This window comes from Cyrtonyx montezumae, unplaced genomic scaffold, assembly GCF_038088225.1.
Source record: "Cyrtonyx montezumae isolate F1298 unplaced genomic scaffold, pur_monq_1.0 scaffold_10, whole genome shotgun sequence".
NCBI classification, from domain to species: Eukaryota; Metazoa; Chordata; class Aves; order Galliformes; family Odontophoridae; genus Cyrtonyx; species Cyrtonyx montezumae.
The window spans coordinates 24,599,318-24,621,224 of NW_027071826.1; the positions used below are offsets into that span (position 1 = coordinate 24,599,318).

General features: G+C 38.3%; 2 protein-coding genes and 1 long non-coding RNA gene across 5 annotated transcripts in view; 2 read left to right on the forward strand and 1 right to left on the reverse strand.

Moving 5' to 3' along the window:
* Positions 1 to 4,741: 4,741 nt before the first annotated feature.
* On the forward strand, positions 4,742 to 12,481 carry DTD2 (D-aminoacyl-tRNA deacylase 2). The gene is made up of 3 exons (XM_065753754.1): positions 4,742 to 4,884; positions 9,389 to 9,458; positions 12,145 to 12,481. Exons 1-3 carry the CDS (start codon positions 4,777 to 4,779, stop codon positions 12,468 to 12,470), a joined length of 504 nt encoding a protein of 167 aa, XP_065609826.1. The 5' UTR covers positions 4,742 to 4,776; the 3' UTR covers positions 12,471 to 12,481.
* Positions 11,467 to 21,175, reverse strand: LOC136059609 (uncharacterized). Its single transcript, XR_010623292.1, has 3 exons — positions 21,108 to 21,175; positions 18,653 to 18,715; positions 11,467 to 11,909 (listed from the first exon to the last, which is right to left on the reverse strand). It is a non-coding gene; the product is annotated as an uncharacterized LOC136059609 (long non-coding RNA).
* A 406-nt stretch (positions 21,176 to 21,581) lies between these two features.
* The window catches only part of HEATR5A (HEAT repeat containing 5A), a 56,912-nt gene continuing 56,586 nt past the window's right edge, over positions 21,582 to 21,907 (forward strand). For all 3 annotated transcript variants that reach the window (XM_065753622.1, XM_065753641.1, XM_065753648.1), the window contains exon 1: positions 21,582 to 21,722. The gene's annotated coding sequence lies outside the window, so the exon portion shown is untranslated. The remainder of the gene's footprint in view (positions 21,723 to 21,907) is intronic.

Consider the following 21,907-nt stretch of genomic DNA (forward strand, 5'->3'; position numbering starts at 1 on the left):
CTGATGAATTACAAACCAAGCTTATCATTTTTACCTTCTTTGAATTTCCAGTTTTATCATGACATATAGCACATACAACTTAGGATGACTTCAGAAGTTTGCTATTCAGAGAACTTCCTAATGACCTATCATTTGTACTAAGGTCAGCATGCCTGAGGAAAAGAAAAATGACAGGAGCTGTGGCTAAAGGAGAAAACTTTTGGCCCAAAGCTGCAATAAGAGATTTGCTTGAAAGCAGTCTATTTCATTAAAAAAAAATGCAGCCTGATTATTTCTGCATGCTTGACAGTGACTAGAGGCAAGGAGGCCGTCAGGTATATAGAGAATAATAAATGACCTTTCATGGTGTGTGTCAAAGGAATGGAAAGAACAGAATGGAAAGAACAGTGTCTCAATTCATGTACATTTTTTAGTAAAAACATGAGACTTTATGCCATCACTGAGATCTTTGCATATGGCATCTACTGAAAATAGAGAAAATTCTAGTTCCAGCACCTAGAAAATGCTTTTTTTTTCTATAGAAGTATCCTTGCACTATTATCAAACATTCTCACTGAAAACGAAAGCAATTGGATTAATTTCTAGGAAGCACACCCCTGTAGTCTGTTGTTTTGTTTTATTTATTTTGTAAGAAAAAGTACTGCATTGCTCCTAACCAGTGTGAAGTGTTACAATTAGACCCTATGGTACACATCCTAAGTAGGTTACTGTTACTGCTCTGTATTCTGCTCCAGTGGAATCAACAGAATTTATTAAAATTAACATGTGTTGGTCACGCAGAGGCAAATGGTTGGTGCAGCAGACACTCAAGCAGGGAATAGTACAGCAGTTAGATGTCACAAGCACATGAACCTGCTTGGAACTTGTAGAGAAAGAAACTGTAACTAATAGTCTTCCTGCTTGTAGAGAAAGAAACTAATAGTCTTCCTGCTTCCTTAAGGCAGTCATGGTAAGCAATCAGATCACATGCCATATTTTCATTAAAATTTTTATTATAGCACATTTCAATACCTGTTGCATAACCGTAGAAAAAAACACTATTGAATATCAATAGCTGACTGTTTCATTTTTCTACATAAACACAAAGTCAACTGGAAATAATTTTGACATATTTGGGGACATTGTATAGTACTGTTGAAAGTAGTGCTAAAGAAACCATGACCTTCCTCAAAGCTGTGAAGCAAACCAAAATGATAAGAATAAAGCCAGTCTTCCTCTCAACCATCTTCCCTCAGAACTTGGCCAAGTTTCTTTTAGAGACTAAAGAGATCCTGCAACTCTTCTGAGGAAGAGTTGATGACACTCTTCACCTTACATCTTCTCTCAGAGAGCCACTTCCAGTAGCTTTTTACACCAGCATTGCACAACACTTAGGGTCTTCAAGTGAAAACAGTTATTCTACATGGCTTCTGCTGCTTGACAAGCAGTGGGGTAAGTCTTCATGCTGCCTCCCCATTCTACACTTTTAAATACCTCTGGTTTGGAAGGGAGACATTCTTGACCTTAATGTCTTGACAGTGACTTGAATATGAGACAAAATAGTGTTAAATACAGTAATCACAATATGACTGTTACTTAGACAGCAGAACGATTTGAACTTCAGTACCTAATCCTCTATGCACATGCTCCTTTTCTGCTGTCTTTTATCTGTCAGACAAATGCATTAACTCAGTATTAGCCTACCATTTCTGAAGCTGTTAAAAAAAATCTTAATCCAAATAGACTGAGAAACAGGTTACCAAAAAAACAAACACTTCCGTAAACAAACAGATATCACCTCATGGATAGCATAAGCAGGCTAGACAACTCGAAACAATGAACAAAATAAACTGAATGCAAAGGACAAAGAACAGAAAGCAACTTGACTCAGCTCAGAAGATTGTAAACAACACTTTAAAAACAACAAAATAATCCCTTCTTATTCCGTGCTATCACATCATTTTAACCCTCTCAAGCTAAAGATTCACACCACTATTTTTTGCCTGTTCTCAGCAGGATTGATTTGCTGTTTCAGCATGGTCACTTAAAAATGTGATTTACAAATTAAACAATTTTACAGAAAATAACCCAAAATACTTTGCATCTTATGTGATGAAGATTTGCCACGTAATTGCAGCAAATTGCATTTTCCTGATCACCTTTGGTGATGGAAGAGCCTCCTAGCAACTTGCAATAGTAACCAGAGTCCATTAGCTCTGTCACAGTGCTCCAGGCAGTCGTGGTGTTTACTAAATGTTTTAATTCTGTGATTGTTAATTAAATGTTTTCAAGTGATTTAAGCAAATAGTCTTTCCCTACACAGGACCTGCTAGGTTCCTTTTATTTTTTCCCCTCCGTACACATGGGAAGAGAGTTCCACACTGGACAATATAGAAAATGTCCTATTCAAATATAATTCCCTTGACACTCTACACCCTTTCAGTTGCATCTGTCACACAAGAAGTAATTTTATCAATATACAAGCTAATGTATCAATCTATTTTGTATCTTTGTTATGTAAGTGCTAGGCTGCAACTTTGTACTGTTTCTCTTCAAGACAGATGATGCTACCTAGGGGCACTTTGTTGATGTGACAGCTGCTTGAAAAACCTTAGATCAATGCTTCAGACACCACAGACAGGGGAATAACTTCCAAGATGCATCTTGTCCCTTCAGTATTACAGTCAAATACATCTCCTGCCAAGTGACGTACAACACCAAAGTTATTGCTGCTAACAAAAAAAAAAACACCTCATCCCTAGGGAAGACTTCAAAACAATCTGATATCACTTAGGTTCTGAAAGACCATTTCATTCTTTGATAAAGAAGAGAAGCCTGAGTACCAGCAGAGACAGAGCCCCAGCATCCACCCCTCTCCACAAAAGGGGACACTCCATTAAATGCACATGAAATATACATGACCATTCAAACTAAGGAAAAATGCATGTACACTATGTTTGTGAGAAGTGGTTCATGCTGCCATCTGTCCCTCTTTAAAAGAACTGATGTGAAAATAACAAAAAGCATCTTCTGGATACAGTCAGTTTCCAAATACTGACTCTTTACTGCAGGGTCAGGAAGTGGAGAATATGCAATAAATATTTTGGAACTGCTATACAATCTAAAGCATATAGGAAAACACCTTTATTAACTGTTAAAAATATCTATGTATTTTATACATGAATATATTCCTTAGTTATCTCCTTAAAAAAAAAACACAAATTCAAATGGCTAAAACTGAGCTAAACATTCTGTGGCTTACAAAATGTATCTTTGACCTAACTATGGCCCAGCAAAATTCAAGAAGTGGAACATGTGCTACAACAACATACACGTTCTTCCAAGGAAAATACAATATAACTATACCAAGAATCTTAATAAAAAATGATCCTGTAATAATTGTTTTACATACTGGTTCACAACCATATGCCAGATGTATTTAAACTTGTACATGAATAAATGCTCTGCATCAAATTCCAGTGTAAATAATTGGTATCACAAGAAAAACTAACAGCCATATATATTGGTATCCATTTGTATTCTTCTTAGCTAATTTGCTCAGAGGCTGTAATAATATAAATTTTCCTTAACAATAAATTTATATCACAAATATATATACGAAGAAACTCACTTTAAATGAATTTCTACCTCATTAAGCTCTTCTTAATGAGTCTGGGGATAGAGCTTTAGAATAAATGAACAGAAGGTATTTTAAATAACATTAGCTGAGTTTAAATAAAAATAGCTCATACTGAACAACACCCGACAGCTAATAGAAATTAGCTAGTTTATGCACTAACCACCTAGTGTGATCTCATCATTTTTATAAAGTTCTGCTTCAGAAAAAGCAACCTTGCAGAACACTAATGCAAAGGAATATATTTTAATAGAACCTATGTGTAACAATGGCCATTAATGAGCATATTGCCCCATGCTGTGCAACAGTTAACTGCACTGAGTTCGTTCAGTGACCGAGGCCAGGCAATGAAATTTAGTTTCTTACCACACCGATCTGCATTACTTATTTTTGCTTTTTAATGTGGTTATAAAAACGCAATTTTGGGTCTTCGTATGAGCTCCAAGGAGCTGAGTTCTGCACCAGCCTTTGCTGGAGCCGATCCCAATGCATCTGTCAGAACTCACAGGAGGGAGGAGAGCAAAAATCACCTACTCAGTGAGACAGGACACAGTCAGAAACCTGAGAGATCTCAGGAGCAGCAGCTGTAACACTTATCTTTCCTGGTTAGCTATGCATGCTCATTTCAGAGTGACGCACTTTTCTTCAGATCTTAAACCTGATATCTGGCTATACAAATTCCCTTTGTGTTGTTTTTCCCTCTGCTTCCAAACAGCATCACTGAGGAAAAAAACCCTTCAAATGCTGATTTTCGGCCTTTAATTTTCACACAGAAACCACACAGCACTCCACTCCACAGCACATAACACCACACCACTTAGCTGAAATAAGCCAAGCAGCATCTTACTCGTCCAAACAACCCACCAGCTTCCAGATAGCAGTAGGGCTTCTGAAGTACGACCGGTTAAACGCTTTCTGTTCTAAAGCTACATCCTTCGCACGTGGCTGCGCGTCCCTCCTCAGAGACCGCTCACGGACCATAGGTCCTCTCGCACAGCAACGGGCGTGTCCCCAGGCGCCGGGCTTCGGAACGCCCGAGCACGCTCCTGCAGGCACGGGCCGCGCTGACCCGGAAAAGCAACGCGCCCAGAGCCGCGACCCCGCCGCCCCGCCCGGGCTCTGCGCCCGCCCTCTGCCGCCTCCCGCGTGCTCTCTGCCCCATGGCGGCGGCGCGGCCGGTGCTGGCTCGGGCCTTGCTGCAGCAGTGCCTGTTCGCTCGGCTGCAGGTGAAGCCACCCGAGCGCGACGCCGAGGCAGAGTGGGAGGAGGTAACACCCAGCGCGGCCGCCCCCTCCCTGCCGGCGGGGTGGGGCTGGGGGCGCGGGGCAGAGCCCGGGGCTGCGGTCCGTCCGGCTTTGCGGAGGGTGTGGCAGAGGGAAGGCTCCTCCCCAGCACACTCCTGCTCCTCCCATATTCACCTACCTTTCTCAGGTCCAGATTCCCTCTGGGGGGCTTTCTGCCCTTTCCTAAAAAGGACTTTCGCAGGGGTGCCACACGTGCTGGCTGTCTTCTAAATGATCCAAACAGAAGCACGTGTTTTGGTTTTTACGTATCCTGAGTCAATCCGTTATTATGCTGTTTAAAACTCTTACTTGAAAATTTAAATATCATAACCAAACTCATTGGAAAGGTAGTAGGGAATCTGCATGAGCTTTGTCCAATGCAAGCAGCAGGTATTTTTCAGGCATGAAGCTTCATTGGTCCTTATGAATCTTTCCTGGATATCTGGGCTTGTGTAGAGAGCTAGTCACCCTGCAGAACAAAACAAAAACAAATAAACTGCAGAGATTTCATGGTTTCTTTAGTCCTTAATGGCTCCCATTAAAGGCCATTAAAAGGCATCATTGCTTTTTCTAGGATAATACTACTCCATATAAGTGTACCAATGAAAAATAGAAATATAAATAATTATAAACTATTATTTACGTAAACCAGTGTGTGCATAGTGATGTGTAACAGCTGAAAAGTAGGCCCTTGCCTTGAGAAACTACTAGTGAGCCATAAATAGTACATTATGTGGGTGGCTTTGAATAGCTTCTGAGCTTTAAGAGACCCCTGCAGGTACTCTGGGAACTCTGGAGTGGATGTTCTTTATCAGGACAAAGGCTAGAAGTGTACTTTATAGATGAGTCACCATTCTTCATTATGTTTCCAAACTATAGCTTTATGACTTGAGGATTACTAGGTCTTGTTTATAAAAAAACATTGGTGAGATAGGATCTATTAAGAGTTCATATATATGCAAAATTTAGAGGAAAAAAAGGAACTCTGTTTATACCTAGGGATAAATACAATGAGATTGAGCATTCCAAACTATAGGAGAAAAGAAATATAAAATCAACATTCATCCAAAAAGTGCAAGTACTTGCATTTAATGCAATTAAAACTGTCTCCCGTGCTTTATTTCTCTTGATTTATCTTCTGGTTAAGATATCAAATGAGGTAAGTGTAGGGCAAATAGTTCTAAAAAAAAGGAATTCAGATAGAGACATCACAGAGAATGGTATATTTCTGTGAGGCTTTATATAGATAGTACACAAACTACTAGTAAGTGAAGGGCAGCTCACCTTTTACAGTGGTTGAGGCTTGCTGTTGACTCCACACAGGAGGGATCTCCAAGAAGAGAACCTTCCCTAGTTCTGGTCAGCCCTTAAATGGGGTCTGGGAGAGGTGGAGCCAGTCTCCACCCCTTCCAGTCACACGGATATATCACCTTCACCTGTGGCCCTGTGACTGCCTCAGAGCTTGCTTCAGGTGATCAATCAGTGGTTCAGGCCGTGATTCAACAGTTCCCATACAGTAAGAATAGCCGGTACAGGTTGTTCTGTGATCCATGGTATTTTATGGAATCTCTCTATGATGTAGCAGAATGGGTGAGACACGAATAATGTTTCTCACTGCTCAGTTCACATCAGAAGATGTCAAAGAATAATTCATGTAAGTTAGTTCCACAAACTTGCTTCCTACAGGTTACAAAGCGTCTCTGTTTTCATTATCAGTTGTATTACATTTTTTGTGAAAAAAAACATGCTGAGATAACATTTTGTGGAATATATTTAGGTTTTGCAAACGAAATCCTGAATACTTCAGATGAATGCAATTTGTAAAGAGGGTGGGGGAGGACTTTGTTGTTTATCCTGCAGAGGAGCTAAGAAGCAGCGTTCTGAGGCAGCAGAGCTGAGGCTTGCTGTGTGGCCTGAGGGACTGGGTATTTCAGCCTTTTGTGATGCAGGTTGCTTGCTCTAATGATTACTTAGGAGAGTTGTACAATAAAAGCCGGGGTTGCAGAGTAACTTGCTTTGCTCCTTTATTTATGTAGGCATTTTACTGGTAACAGCAAATTCACACTGCACAGCTGCCTGCAGGTCACTATGTAAGTTCTTTCCAGTGGCTGTTTGCTTGTCAACATGTTGCATTTGTAACTTATTTGTGTTAATTTGCTTGATGCTTGTTTCCTGGGTTAAATATAGTTCTGATGAGCTAGGATGGCTGGCACAGCGATGTAAAACACGAGGAGTGACACACATTACTATTAGGTTAGCTTCTTAAATTCAGTTAAGAAAACTAAAAATAAAAAAAAATGTAATAAGTAGTAGGTTGAGGTTGAAATATGATTGAATGTGTTGTAAATAAGTGTTCAAATATTGCTTTCAATCACAGTTGGAACTGTGAATGCAGGATAGTTTTCATCCTAAGTGTTTCTAAGTGTTCTAGAAGATAAAAAATATAATAGAAATAGAAGCATCCTTTCACACATCCTGCTGTACTAATTTGCCTCTGAATTTAGATTTTTTTCATTTAATTTCATATTTAATTGCTGTGATACATTGAAGCCAATATATATTATCTAATTTTGTGGTGAAAAAGTGTATTCAAAATTAAACATTGAATCATGAGAGTGGATGAAAAATAACATTAGTTAATACAATAGTTAGTAATGAACATTTTTAGCTATCTGGCCTTAGAGTCCTAAATATTCCTTTATTTACCTTTTTGTCCTTCTAAATGAGCTTCCTGCATAACATTGTAACTTCCGTATGTGAAAATGTTCAAAAACTTTCAGAAGTCTCAGGATTGGAGTAATCATCTTTGAGGTCTACAATATAGCATAATCACTTTTTAAATTCAGTTTTCACATATATACAACATAAATGAATTTGACCTACTTCATTGATAATTTTCTATTAATACGTGTGTGCTTTGGTATTCTTTGTTAACACCCTGATGCTAGTCTGGTTCTGGAACTAATATTTAGCTAAACATGTAAGACTGTCTATCTTCAGCAGCCTTTATTTCTCTCTTGTATTTGAACAGAGAAATTGAAATGCCATTTAAGGTTCAGGATAGCAATTTTATTATACTGTTTATGAGATGTGGCAATAATTTGGGAATGGAAACCTGCATAGTATTTTGCAGTGGTCAAAATAAGAAGCTCCTTTCAAAACTCATAGCTTTTGAAAGCATGTGACATTTTAGCTTCAAAGAGCATTCTTTTTTCCCTGAAATTAGTAACTAGAAAAATAGTTAAGAAGGCATGGCTCTCCTCAGTCATTGCCTTGAGCATTTTGTTTAATCTCCAGAATAACAAAAGAATGAAATCTCAGTCGTTTTCTTTACCAAAATCTTCTATTTTTTAAAGAAAAGGGTGAGTAAAAAAAGAAAGAAAAAGATTAAGGGTTGTGGTGGTGGTGGGTTTTTTTGTTGTTGTTGCTGTTTATTTTAAGAAACGCTTCATATTTCTTATCCTTTTGTTTTGATAACATTGAAAGTAACGAATCCTTCCTGCCCCACTCTAGTTAGCACCTCTTAGGTAATATTGTATGGTTTCTCCAAGCTGACGTTAATTTTCCTTTTAATGGGAATGTGAGGATAATGATCCTTGACAAAACAGTGGTGAGAGGGTAGGATTTTTTGTTACTGTCAAGCTGTGCATGCCTTCTGTTTTTTCCCAAAAAGGTTAAACTCATTCATGTATACTTGAACATGAAACAGCATTCCTGTAGCTTGCCTAGCCAAATAGCTTTGCTTAATAAAGCATTGGTTGTTGCACATGGATTCTCTGTGAACTTAACCAGAGAGAAAAAACGTTACAGAGGAATTGTTTTATGCTTTCTCATTACTACAGACAAAATCCTTTCCTCAAATAGACAGATCTTTCCAAGTAGTCTCTTAGATCGCTGAAGAAGTGGCATATTCTTTACCCTAAACAAATCAAGGGAGAAGCCCCATTTTGTCGAAAAGATTTCACCTGAACTGATGGATAATATTTTTGATAACTTGGTAGTTCTGAACAAGGTCATAATTGTTGGTAATCAGCTTTAAATCGGTATTCATATTTAAATGTTTAATTAACAGACTGGTTTGTTAGAATTATCCTTTACTAGTTTATTTTTAATGTCAAAGCATAATTCAATTTACAGACTAGTCCCTTGGAATTTGACATATTTCATAATTGTAAATAAAGCCATAATTCATATTGTAAATTATTTTATTTTTAATAACAGTAATACTGTACATGGTGTATCACAACTAAATGTGGCTTCACGTGCAGATAACAAGTTGGTTTAATTGCATGTAGCAGTGCTGTGCAGATAATCTGTTTATATCTCATTAACTTCTATAAGCCTGTAAATTTGAAATCTGAAGCTATAGGAAATAAAACTAATTTGGAGAATTTCATTGTTGTAGTTCTGTCATTTGCTGTACCAGTTTTACTGACAAACCTGCATGGCAGACAGTTAGACTGACACCATTTTCTGTAATCTTTTGTAGATCCAGAGAGGACTTGTTATCTACATCTGCTTCTTCAAAGGGGCTGATGAGGAGCTTGTTCCAAAAATTGGTATATATATAATCTTCATGAATTCTTGTATTGTTTCAAAAAGAGTTAAGTGGTAGCAGCAGAGGAGGCAGCAACTACTTAGACTAGAAGTCAAAAAGCCTTCAAAGAGCATCATTTCCAATAATCAGCTGGCTGACAGATCAGCTTGGTTGGTTATTTTCATGTGACAGCTGTCCATATCTCTTCTTTCTGTCTGTTCATGATTAACCTATTAGAAAATCACACTGAATGTTCATGATGAAAAAACTCTACCAAAATGTTGCACCTACTAATGGATGTATTACAAGTATCAAGCAACATCTTCAGTCTACGACAGAAATGAACTTGGAAAAGATGGTTTGCAGATAATTCATGGCTTCATTGAAAAGGTATTTTAATTTTTAGCTCCCTGAATGTGCTGGCTATTTAAAATTATAGCCAGTAGAGGGAGTTGGGTGGATAACTAACCAGTGTCCTTCCCATCTCATACTACATTTTGTTAGTCTTTCTGGATCAGAAGTGGTAACAGCAACATGTGTAGTTCATTTGCTCTTCTCTGCATGCACTCTTAACATTTACATTCAAGTGGAACTGATGCTATGAATAAGGTCAAACTGCAGTTATTTGTCTACTTTCTTCCTATGTAGTTTTAGCTTGTTTTGCTTTTGTTGTTGTTGCTGGTGTTTGTCTGCTTGCTTTGTTTTGTATTTTATTTGTATTTTATTTTTATTTTTTTTATTTTATTTTTTTTTTATTATTTTTTTTATTTTTTTATTTTTTATTTTTATTTTTTATTTTTTTTTTATTTTTTTATTTTTTTTATTTTATTTTTATTTTATTTTTATTTTATTTTTATTTTATTTTTATTTTTTTATTTTATTTATTTTTTTTTTATTTTTTTATTTTATTTTATTTTTTTATTTTTTATTTTTTATTTTTATTTTATTTTTTATTTTTTTATTTTATTTTTTTATTTTTTTATTTTTTATTTTTATTTTTTATTTTATTTCTTCTGCTTCTTTTCTTCCATTAATAGCACCGGATCACTTGGTAATTCTGTGATGATGCGTGTGCCACATAAAAGTGCCCCATTTCTGTGGATTGCTGATATTAGTAGCATCACAAAAGGTCATGTAACAGTAGTCTATTTCAAGCTGCATGCTGGGACCAGCAGAAAGACCTAGCAGTGTGCAAGTGCAGGTGTTATTGAAAATGCTGAGAACAGCTCTTGGTCTTCAAGGGCACGGTCTTTCCGTGATGCTAAACTCAGGTGTAATCTTTGGGTGTATTTAAAACAGCATGATGTGAAAATTGATTTTGTGTTTTTGAGTTTTATGAGAATTGATAATAATCACATTTTCAGCTTTGTGGCAGCTGAAACGGGCCAGAAGAAGAAAGGTCAGTTTGCTTTTAGGAGATTTATTCTCTGCTGTCTTCCTAAGTGTCTGTTTTATGGAATATTCTTGTTCTTAATATGCTTTGAAACTGTTTAAGTCAATGTGTTGTTTTGTGATTTTTTTATGAGTTTAGAGTGATGAATAGTATTCTCACAGCTTTTTAAAGAGTTGGAGAGGAAATTTTGGGGGAAGGATTTGATTGTTATAGAGACATTAGAAAATGTAATGTTATCAAACACAACAAGTCTATTTGCAAGTTTAAATATGGTATTTAATGTGCCAAATTGTGTCTCTGACCTACCTGCTTGCCTTCTCTCTCAAAAAGCAGGCTGACACCTGCCTGTCTTTGAGTAGAAGACTGAAGGGTGCTTACTCTGCATGAGATGAAACTGCTGAGCCTAGGGCTCAGTGTTGGATACTGCTGCCAACTACTCCAACCAAAATGGAAGGAAAGTCAGGACAGAAATGTCTCCAAGTGTATCAAAGGTGGTCTTATCTCATACAATGTATACTCTTGTGTAAAAGTTGCCTGAGGATCAGGTAATTGCTTCAGGGTCACTAGTTAGATCCTGGATTCCTTTGGGGAGCTCCAACTGGAATAAAGGATTTCAAAGAGCCAACCATTGTCCCATTCACAACTCTTTATTTAGACATACTACATTGATATAAATATCCACCACAATGTCAACAGTTTATGGGCTGGTTCAGTCTAGTTCTGTGGTTCTGTGGGGCAGGAGACCCACGGACCCATGCCCCAGGAAAGGGAAAAGGGAAAAAGGGGAAAGAGTAGGGAGATGGACCTAAAAACAAAGCAGCAGCAATGATCTGAGGAGGAAAACTAATTTTCTAAATAAGATATTGGAATGCAGAAAGGGAAAAGAGAGAGTATCTTGTTACTTACCAACAGTTTTATCTTTCCCTCTGAATGGAAAACAAAAGGAAAGTAATACACAGTCCTCTGGGGTACATAGTTCTCTTCTGAGACAGGTATACCTGGAGCTATCAACAATCCACAGAACTGGAGCATTAACTCTTTAACTCCCAGTGCACTACATGATGTTATGATGTGAAATACCTATAACAAAAATAATAAAACCATGACACACATTCTTCACAATACTCTGACATCTTAATTGGTTGATAGTATTACTGGCTGTCTATGTTTTGTTTTAGTAATAGTCAGCTTCTTTTACTTGAGTAGCTTGTCTTGTGTGGGGTATATCTTGTAGAATCCTGAATCTTGTTTTATGATGTTATATTAGGTCCTGTTTGACTTACTTTAGTTACACTAATTTTTATTTTATTTGCAGTCAATGTGCTGTTGAATGTTAAATTAAGTGAAGATGAAAATGGAGAGTATGTATCCGTCCTTGATTTACCAGGCAACGTGCTCATCATACCACAAGCTACGCTGGGTGGTAAACTGAAGGGAAGAAAAATGCAGTACCATGCAAACATTGAAAAAGAAAAAGGAATGGAACTTTACTCTCAGTTTGTGACTTTGTGTGAAAAGGAACTGGCTTCCAATGCCAAATGCATGGAAGCAGGTGTTCTTGTTAAGCATGGCACATATGGAAACAGACAGGTGTTAAAACTGGATACAAATGGACCTTACACTCATCTGGTTGAATTCTAAAAAAAAATAAATGCTACCATGGATACAATACTGGCTGTAACTACTGTCTTTTTTTTTCCTTTTCTAAGTATTAATTTAAATGGTTTGGGAAGAACAGTATAAGAAGGACGTGCACTCATCTGTGCTGGTGTTATTAATCTCATTAAATAGAAGAATGCCTTAGACTGATTTGCAATAATGAGCATGCTTTTCACTTACTTATTTTCTAAAGTATTCTTAAAATAATTGAGATTGATCCAATTATAATGTCTCATTTGGATGTTTGGGTTCTTTTTGCCAGAATTTTACTAGTAGGGTAATGTGTATGTTTGTTATTTCCAAAATAAAAGTACTGCATGCATTAGTTGTTGTAAAGTAAACTTGAGAAAGCAAAGATTATGGATTAAAAAGAAAGGATCACAGAATCATACGGGTTGGAAGAGATCTCTGAAGATGATCTAGTCTTATTGTCCTGCTAAAAGCAGGTTCCATAGAGTAGGTTGCACAGGAAAGCATCCAGGTGGGTTTTGAATATCTCCAGAGAAGATGGCTCAACAAGCTCTCTGGGCAGCCTGTGCCAGTGCTCTGTCACCCTCAAAGTTAAGAAGGCTTTTTTCTCCTGTTCATATGGAACCTCCTGTGTTCCAGTTTGTGCCCTTTACCCTTTGTCCTGTCTCTGGATACCACTCAGAGAGCATGGAGGAATGATGCAGATATAATTATTTTTTTACCTGATTTTTTGGATCAGACAATTATTGTCTTTCTATTTTCCATCTATTAAATGCTATCTAACTGACAAAGATACAGAAAGCAAAAATTCACTGAACTTTTAGTCTCTCAGGTGGTGGCTACTAAATAACAAAGGCCTCTCCTCATCCAGCATGTGTAGAGGTAGGACTTTTAGGCAGTACTAGGACTGAACATAGCCTGTGCAGGCATTGTGAGAAGAAATAGTGAGACATCCAGAAACTGAAGTCAAGGCTGTACCACTGCATTGCCTTGTGGAAGTTTGCACTCAGAATGTCCTCAGATGCGTTTTGATGGGCTGCTTGCTATAATTTGTTCTATGTCCTTGTTACCTTTGTCTTGTTGTCTATTCAATTCTTTCCTAACAGGGCCTCAGGTAAAGGACTGGAATACTAAAATGCAGACAAAACAAGAATTGTATGATGTATGCCATTGTTCTCTCTGCCTCTATTATTTCCTTTCATTTTTTTATCTACTGGATCTGAAGCAGAGACTAGCTTTTATTTCTTATATTCACGGTGTTAGCATCTTTGGGGTCTCAGTTCCAGCTGACCCCCTATGCAGTACTATGATAAATGTTACTAACTGACAGCATTAGGAAGACACAGTAGGAAAATCTGTGTTGTAACGTTCTGTTCTCACTGCCTTACAGTGTGGTAAATGGAAAACTGATTAAATTGCATTCAACCTGAGTCAAGTCTCTCCTTTGCTGCTGCATCATAGTTTTGGAAGGCAGTAATTTCAAAGGTTTCAAAGTGAAATTAGACAATTATGTGGTTTGCAGTAATTATCCAGAATTCAAATTTTAAAAGATAAATTATTCTGGAAAAGATGTAAAACCTCATGATTAGCGTGCATGCCAGCTTGTGCAATCTTAAATTGTGATTATTTACAAATATTTTATCCTTTATTTTTAATAAAACAGCAATGTATAATTTGCAAGCTCAAACAGTACTATGAAAATCACATTCCATAGGAACAAAGCTCATAGTTTTGATAAGAGTAATAGTATTTTTCACATTAACGTAATATACAGGTAGTAATCGTTAAATACTTGAGGATGTCGAATTCCTGACAATTGGGATTCTTACAGTTGAAAATATCTACTCACATAAATGGCCTACAAATATTAGCTAGGAACCAAACTAGATATTTATTAATAATTAACAGACAAAATGTGTCATGAGTTGTTTTCTTTTTAGAGACATTTAAATAAGATTGTCCAGATATGAATAACTAATGCAATTTTTTTTATCATTTGTCTCCTTGAGAAAATTGTTTTTATTTCTCCTCATGCTGTGGGCCAAATCCTAAAAAGTGCTGAGTAACACCACTTGTCACTGACCGTACAGGAATTGCAGTTATACAGTTTCTCTCAAGAATTGATACTTTGAGGTAAAATATAAAGTCTGCAGAACATTTTTTTCCAGCTCCAGAAAGATCATCAGCAGCCTGACAATTCATTCTCTGCATTTCAAGAATTCTACAAAAAAGCTTGAAAATATTTAGTGAAAAACAGATCAGACCAAACTCTATCTTGAACTGATGTCTCATATAAAGTATATAAATGTTCCTGTATTTCAGTAGTTCTTAGAAGATGACAGAAATCTTGAGTTTCTGTAAAAAGGTGGTGTCTTTGTGTATTATCTGCAAGGTTATGATTTATTGTATCTGTCCTGGGTTACTGATTTCTGCCATCTCCTGCCACAGCAATTGGCAGCTTGTTGAATGATGTGCCCTCTGTACTGCTTTATTTATGTCTATTATTGATTCACGATCCATTTACTAAAAGAAGCTATTTCTGAACAGTGTGATGGACCATACTGATGAAGAAATTGATGAAAATTATTTTTTATGCCAAATGCTTACTACTTACTGACATGAATATATGCTTTAAACAAATGACAGTTTTTATTCTATGACTAGGCAAAAGCTCAAATAACTATCCTGTTCTATACTTAGGGATATCAATTCTCTATGGACTTTAATGTTCCACACTTCCTTGAAATGAACTATGAAATGAGTAATCATTATGCTATTCTAGTGTAGCCTCCAATTCAGCCATCACAAAGGAACTGTTCTGACAGGTTTTTATGACCTTGTTTGCAACATGCACACTCAGTATGGATGAATGTGCATGGACTATGGACTGTGCTCTCTAATAGCTGCTAACTAATGAGTAGAGGTGCAGTAGTTTCTTCTCGAGTCAGCAGTATTCCTGCTTCTTTTCCATGTCTTTTGTGTAAATTTTCACCTCTATTGTTACATGCAGTATGCAACATAAAAGTATTAGTCCAGAATTGCAAGGTAATAATTCCACAATAAGCCTGTCTTTGCAGAAGTACAATAAACAGAACTTTCTTTTTCTTTCAGTGCTCTTCAGCATCTTACCTGAACGCCTTAAATGTGTGTCCCTGAACTGACCAACTCTGCTCTGGAGAACAAAATCACTGTGGAGATGTCCATACACATTTGAAAATATGGTTTTCAAAAATCTGTCAGTTTGCTTCAATTGGTATCTTAAATTCATGGGTTTTTTTTTTCAATCTGTTTGTTACTGGGCCCTCTATGATGCCATGTAGCCTGGTAATACAGAATTGCTATTGCTATTATCAGTCCATAAGCTTTGTCCTGAGTTTACAGGACCTGTGGTGGGACTCTTAGCAGACTTTCTTTGCCTGAACTTTCCCTGATCTTGGAGCAATAGTTCTATTTTATTTATCTGTAACAACAATTTTTCTAGTGACAGGATACTATGGCTAATTTGTTTTACTTTTGCTTTGTACATTGTAACAACAGTTTTATGTAGCTATTATTAGTAAGTAGTTATTCTATACAGAATTATGTATTTATAACTCTAGCATAATGTTAAATTGTGGACAGATAAAGGCCTGTTAGGACAGCAGTGACCTTAATAAAGACAGCAGCTGCAGTGTAGGTGTATACATGATGTGGTAAGAGATGGAGCACAGACTGGCACTGGAGACCCCGAGACTATAAGCAATGTGCCAATTAAAGAAATGCAGACCAGGAACTGAACAAAAGTGGTTTAGGTGTAAAAACAACAATAAAGATTAAGCATCTAATATAAATAAAATGTACCATGTGTAGTTGCAGACCAGTAAGGAAAATCACAGTGTAAAACTGTCACTGGTAGACCCTGCTCCAGAGAAATGGCAAAATGGTTAACATAACCAACACCGTTTCATAAGGCAGATGGCCATTATATGTTAGCAGGCTGGTCACCGACTCCCCATGCTTCCTTCCTGTTTTTTTTGGAATTGTGATAATAATCTTTGCCCGCCAGTGTTGTTGCCAGGATGTGGTGACCCTCACTACAGAACAGGAAAGCCTCCTGTCAGCACTGTGATAAGAGTGTTTGTCCTTCAGTGTTGTCAAAGCCCAGGTGAGGGACTCCTTGCATAAGAGCCCATGAGATACTGCCTGTAAAACCAAGGAGCTGCAAGCAGGACTACTCCCAAATGGGACTTACACTGGAACTGTTGCTGGATTATATAACCTTTGCTCATTTGGTGTTCTATTAAAAAAGAAGGTCAAAATCACTGGCCAAGAACCAAAATCAGAGCTGTTCCCTTAATGTTTTTATTTGGAAGTAAGCACTTATAATTTGAGAATGTCTCAATGTTGTGTATTTGTTGTCTCCTATTCCTTCTTAATCTCTTGAAGCTCCTTGAAAGCAACCCAGAATTTGGGGATCCATACAGCATGATATAATGCCAAGAATTCTGCTTCTAGAAGTGCTTCGCAACTGGAGTTGAAAAGTAAATGGTATATGTGGACAAGAGAACAAAACAACAGTCAGATTAGCCTGAATAATATGACTGTGCTGCACATTTTCTATTTAAATCAGCACTGTCCACTGCTAGCGTGTAGCTTTGGGCAAAGCAATTTTCTGCTCCACTTTTTCCATGTATAAGACAGCATGAAAATGGAGAAAAAAAAGATGTTTAAAAACACTGCTTTTATCCTCTTTTACCAAAGGCAAAAAACCCACTGCCATTCCTGATTTTATTTTGGAATTCAGGATGTGAATCTTTCCATATCATTGAAACTACATGTTTGTCTTTCATTACCATGAACCTCAGCATCTGCCTTATAAACGTGCTTTGAGCTAATGTCCACAGTGCTCACTGAGTACCTCAGCAAACTCCTTGCTATTGCACAAATAACTCTACAATATTTCAAAAGTAGGAATTGCCTACACAGAATGGAAATGCAGGTAAATGATCTTCCCATCACATTGTTCTAACACACGTGTCTTGTTACAGTCAATTTAAGATTGCTTTCTATTTGCTTTAATTATATTCTTTGTTAAAGTGATGCAATATATGTCCTATTACATTAGTATGCATTAAAATATGAGTGAAGAGAGGTTAGACTATTTAGATGTACTTCGTTAGAAATGAAATTGTAACATAGTTTTTGGATTAACAATAAAAGCAAAAGTGTTCCAGGAGCCCTTAATCTTCAGTTAGCAAGCCATATTTAGAATAAATTAATGTGCTGCTAATTCTCGTCACAGTACTTTATCCAGGATTCTTTAGGTGTACTTAAAAATACACATTATTCATGTTTACATGTGAAGACTGATCTTTTCTTCCCATATTTAACTGCTCAGGATCTATGTGTCATGGCTTTGACAGGACATATTTTTCTTCCTTATCTCACACTTCCATTTTGGTAACTCCATCTCATGTTTTCTATGTTTCCTAGACCTGTATGTTTCTTTTATTTACATTTTAGGATTAAAAATAATACCAGAACTCTGTAATGGCTTGACAGGAATTCAGATTTTGTGTATTTGATGCTAGTACAAAAAGCAACTATGTTGTGAATATAAGCATTAAATTAACCTCTATATCACTTCAAATATACAATTTGTTAAAAAACAAACAAACAAACCAAACAGACCAACCACCACGAACACAAAATGCAAAGAAACAACCAAAGATTCCTAAGACTTTGCAAAACCTGGGACACTTGAACTGTATTGTATTCTACCTGCCTCCAGAAAGCCCTTACTTGAGGGACGTAAGTGTTTCACTTTTGGGATTAAAAGAAAGCACTTGCACAGTTACTACCTCAGCTGTGGGTGCAATACAAAACAACCATGGATTCTAAAACGTACAGCAGTTCTAGAAATGAGCATGTTATAATGCTTATAAGCAGATTACTTTCATTCAGATTAAAGCCATTTGTAAATTGTCTGCTGCTGATGGTGTAACTGTTTGAAGAATCAAACCTTAATAGTCTGACACTGTACTTAAAGATGTCACTAGATTGTATAATTTAATCAGAAAAAAAAATTTAAACTTAATTTAAGACATTATAAAGATTTTAAAATATAATGTAATTTGGTTCTGTTTGCTATATAATTGCTTGGTGATATTTCATCTGCTTTAAATTATGCTCCTAGTCCTGTGATTCTTACTCACATTTACATGGTCCCACTGAAATCAGAGGAATGCATTCTTTTCTGTTGCTGTAGAGTCATTAAGCTGTAAGAAAGAAAAAAAAGTTTTGCTTAGAGGCATATGTGACTGAAGAGATATTCTACTGTGACTGAAATTTGTTTGGCAGGACTAATTCATGCTCTAAATCGTTCAACTCACTGTATCAAAATAGACTTAACTAATGTGAAGACTAATCAGCAGCTTTGTGCATTGCAATTATTTACCAATTGCTTATTTTATTAAATAATTTTTGTTGAAGCTCAGTCAGGACTAATGGAGAGATGGGGGATTGAATTAATACGTGGTGAATACATCTCATTATCCTATTTTTGTCTGTTTTAGAACAGAAAACTATAAATGCATAACAGTATTTTTATTTCAGATTGAAAAGGGTAAAGATGAAAATGGCATGCGTTACTGCTCAAATAGATGCTAATTTGAATCAGTGCACGGTTAACACTCTTATTGACCAATTTAGGAGGGGAAAATTGTATTAAAGAATCAAGGTTAGTTATAAAACCAATAAACAAAATATTTTTATCCTCACAAAGCACTGGTGGCACAAAGCAGTCTGAAAGCTCACATACCCGGAGATGAAAGTAGCACCTCACACTGCTGTTGCTCATTATTCCCACTGACTTGTGTCAGTTTGACATTAAAAGGCCATTACTTAGAGCTGATACCACGTATATTGAGGTCTGAGAAGAAGAAATCATAGAAATAAATGTGCAACACTGTATTTCTTTTTGAGATATGCTTTTTCTTTCCCTATGCTTACATAACATTTAGCATTATGAGGTACTGAATTGTGAGTGGGTCCTATGTTTGTCACCAAAACAGAGCGAATAACAGCAGTGTATTTCTAAAAACTATTCAGAATGTTTTTATAGCTAAACACAATCGACCCTTCACATATATTTCCAGGTCCTTCTGGTCAGAAAGTACCTTTTGTTTTTTTCAGGAGTTTATTACTGAATACATCATAACACCAACAACCTTTGAATACAAATAGTTTGCTTGACCTTTCTCACAAGTTGAGTGGCAGACTGCTCTCTGTTGAGCAGCAGCAACTCATCTGCTCATCAAAATGATGTTTACTGAACAAAAGCCTCTTTTTGGGTGGGGGTGGGAGAGTGTAGATCATTTAGCATACAAGGAGTATTGAAAATAACACCTTTACACCAGCAGGAGTTTGTAGAGTTGATTTTTGTGAAATATACTATGGAAATGGTTTCAGATGAGAGACATTTATATATTATTCTTTATTACCACATATATTGGCAGAACTTTCTGGTAAAAGGTCACTGCTTCAGTGCTCATGTTTCTGTACAATAGGCAATTCTGTAAAAATGAAACCAATGTCCATACGTGGCAATGTGGCCTGATGCTTTTTAATCTGTAGAACACAGTCAGGCAGTTCACTGAGAAGACTTTATTAAATATTCCTTAGTGATATCTATACATAGGTCGCTCTGAAAGTAATGCCTTCTAATTATTTCCATTGAGACTACAACAGCTGCAAAGAGAACAATGTGATAGAGCAAATTCTCAGCACAAAACACTGTTTATCAACATAGTCACCATTAGCTATGCATTTTTGCCAGCCATGAACAAGAGTCTGCATGTCACGTTCCTAAAAATCTGTGCCAGCGAAGCTGACCCATTGTTACCACTGCTGAAATGCACCACTTGCACTGTGCTCACACCCACTGTTTTGTCTTCATAAACATTCAGCAAGTGTCAGTGAGTGCCACTTTTTCTGCAAAAGAGAATTCAGTTCCACACCTTTTCCTCATACACACTTCCCTGTCTGACACCATTTTGTCAGAGTGCCCCTCTGCTGCCTTCTGTCACATGACAATAAAATCTAACAGTATATTGGCAGGGAGGCTTCAGCCTTTACTGCCATACCACCAACACCTGCCTCTGGTGTCACTGGCCAACAAAAATAGGAGGCATTTCTTTTGGAGCAGCCTTCATACTTGAGAATGAGTTTACAAGCTTATGTAAAGACTGGGGACAAATCTGACTCCTCTGCTTACATATTTTGGGTTTTATTTCCTCCCCACAATAGTTTGCACCACTACATAGAACCCAGCCTGTGGAAAGGAGCCTTTGCTCCCCATGGAATAACCTAACCAGTGTGGGAACACTAAGACAAAAAATTGTCTTTAAGATCTGTTATACAGTCGAAGTCAGCCTTTAATTCCAGAAGGCATTATTTTCTTCATCAGCTTTGTATAACAGCAGCTGAAGTAGCAGGATTAAAATCAGAACATCTCAGAAACCAGACCTCATGCCTACTGCTAGTTTCCTTGTTGTCTGGCAGAATGCACATATTCCTGGCATGGTCGAGCATCAGCTATAACGCCAGAATAAGACTCCTTTAAAACTAAAAAACAGCTGAGATGCACGTTTTCCCTTTACCGTGACAGACCTCCAGCCCTGACGACAGGATTCAGAACGCTCCCTCAGCAGGAATCCTCACATCAGCAGTGAACTGTTACGACAATTGTCAAGGATGGAGGCCGCCACGGCCAAGCACCCTGGCAGCAGGCCGCCCCAGGGAAAGCCCCGCTCCCGCCAGCGCCCCGCGGGTACGGCTCCCATCTCGGAGCGCCGAGGCCCGGGCCGGCCGCAGCGACTGCTCGATGGCTCCGAGCCCGATTGCACAGCCCTGAGCAGCGGCAACTCCCTCCCGTGCCGGCGGGCGGCAGCGGCTCGGGCGCAGGCCCCCACCGCACCCCCCTCCCCTCCCCGCGCAGGAGGAGGGCGGGCGGAGCCGAGCCCCGCAGAGCGGCGCGGAGGGCCGTGCCGCCAGGTACCGCGGGCAGGGGGCGGCGGTACTACCCGGCCGGGGGGGGGGGCCTCTAGTAGTGCGGGTGGGGGCTTAGCCGAGCGGTGAGGAAGGAGCGCGGGGAGGTTCGGCAGCCGCCTGCAGGGCGGGCGCTCAGGCCCCGTGACGGCGCGGAGCTGCCGGGTGAGCCTAAAAGAGCGGCGGGGAGGGGACGCCCAGAGAGGTGCGGAGACACCGAGGGGAGCCGAGAGCCGCGTGAGTGGTTGCCGCTGCTCTGCGCGTGGAAATCGTTCCATCACCGCGCGGCCGTCTGTATTTACCAGCGAGGCAGCCGAGCGGGTTCGAAAACCGATCCCCGAGGCGAGCGTGCGGCTCTGGGCGGCCGTCAGGCGGCGCTGGCAGCACTACGGGCGCGGGGCCTCCTCGGGGAGAAGGCGGGC

What these genes read in the sequence shown, in the direction of transcription:
- DTD2 (XM_065753754.1), top strand. Translation starts at nt 4,777, where the DNA reads ATGGCGGCGGCGCGGCCGGTGCTGGCTCGGGCCTTGCTGCAGCAGTGC. An exon ending in CCGAGGCAGAGTGGGAGGAG is followed by an intron (nt 4,885 to 9,388) that starts GTAACACCCAGC and finishes AATCTTTTGTAG; the next exon opens with ATCCAGAGAGGACTTGTTAT. An exon ending in GGAGCTTGTTCCAAAAATTG is followed by an intron (nt 9,459 to 12,144) that starts GTATATATATAA and finishes TTTTATTTGCAG; the next exon opens with TCAATGTGCTGTTGAATGTT.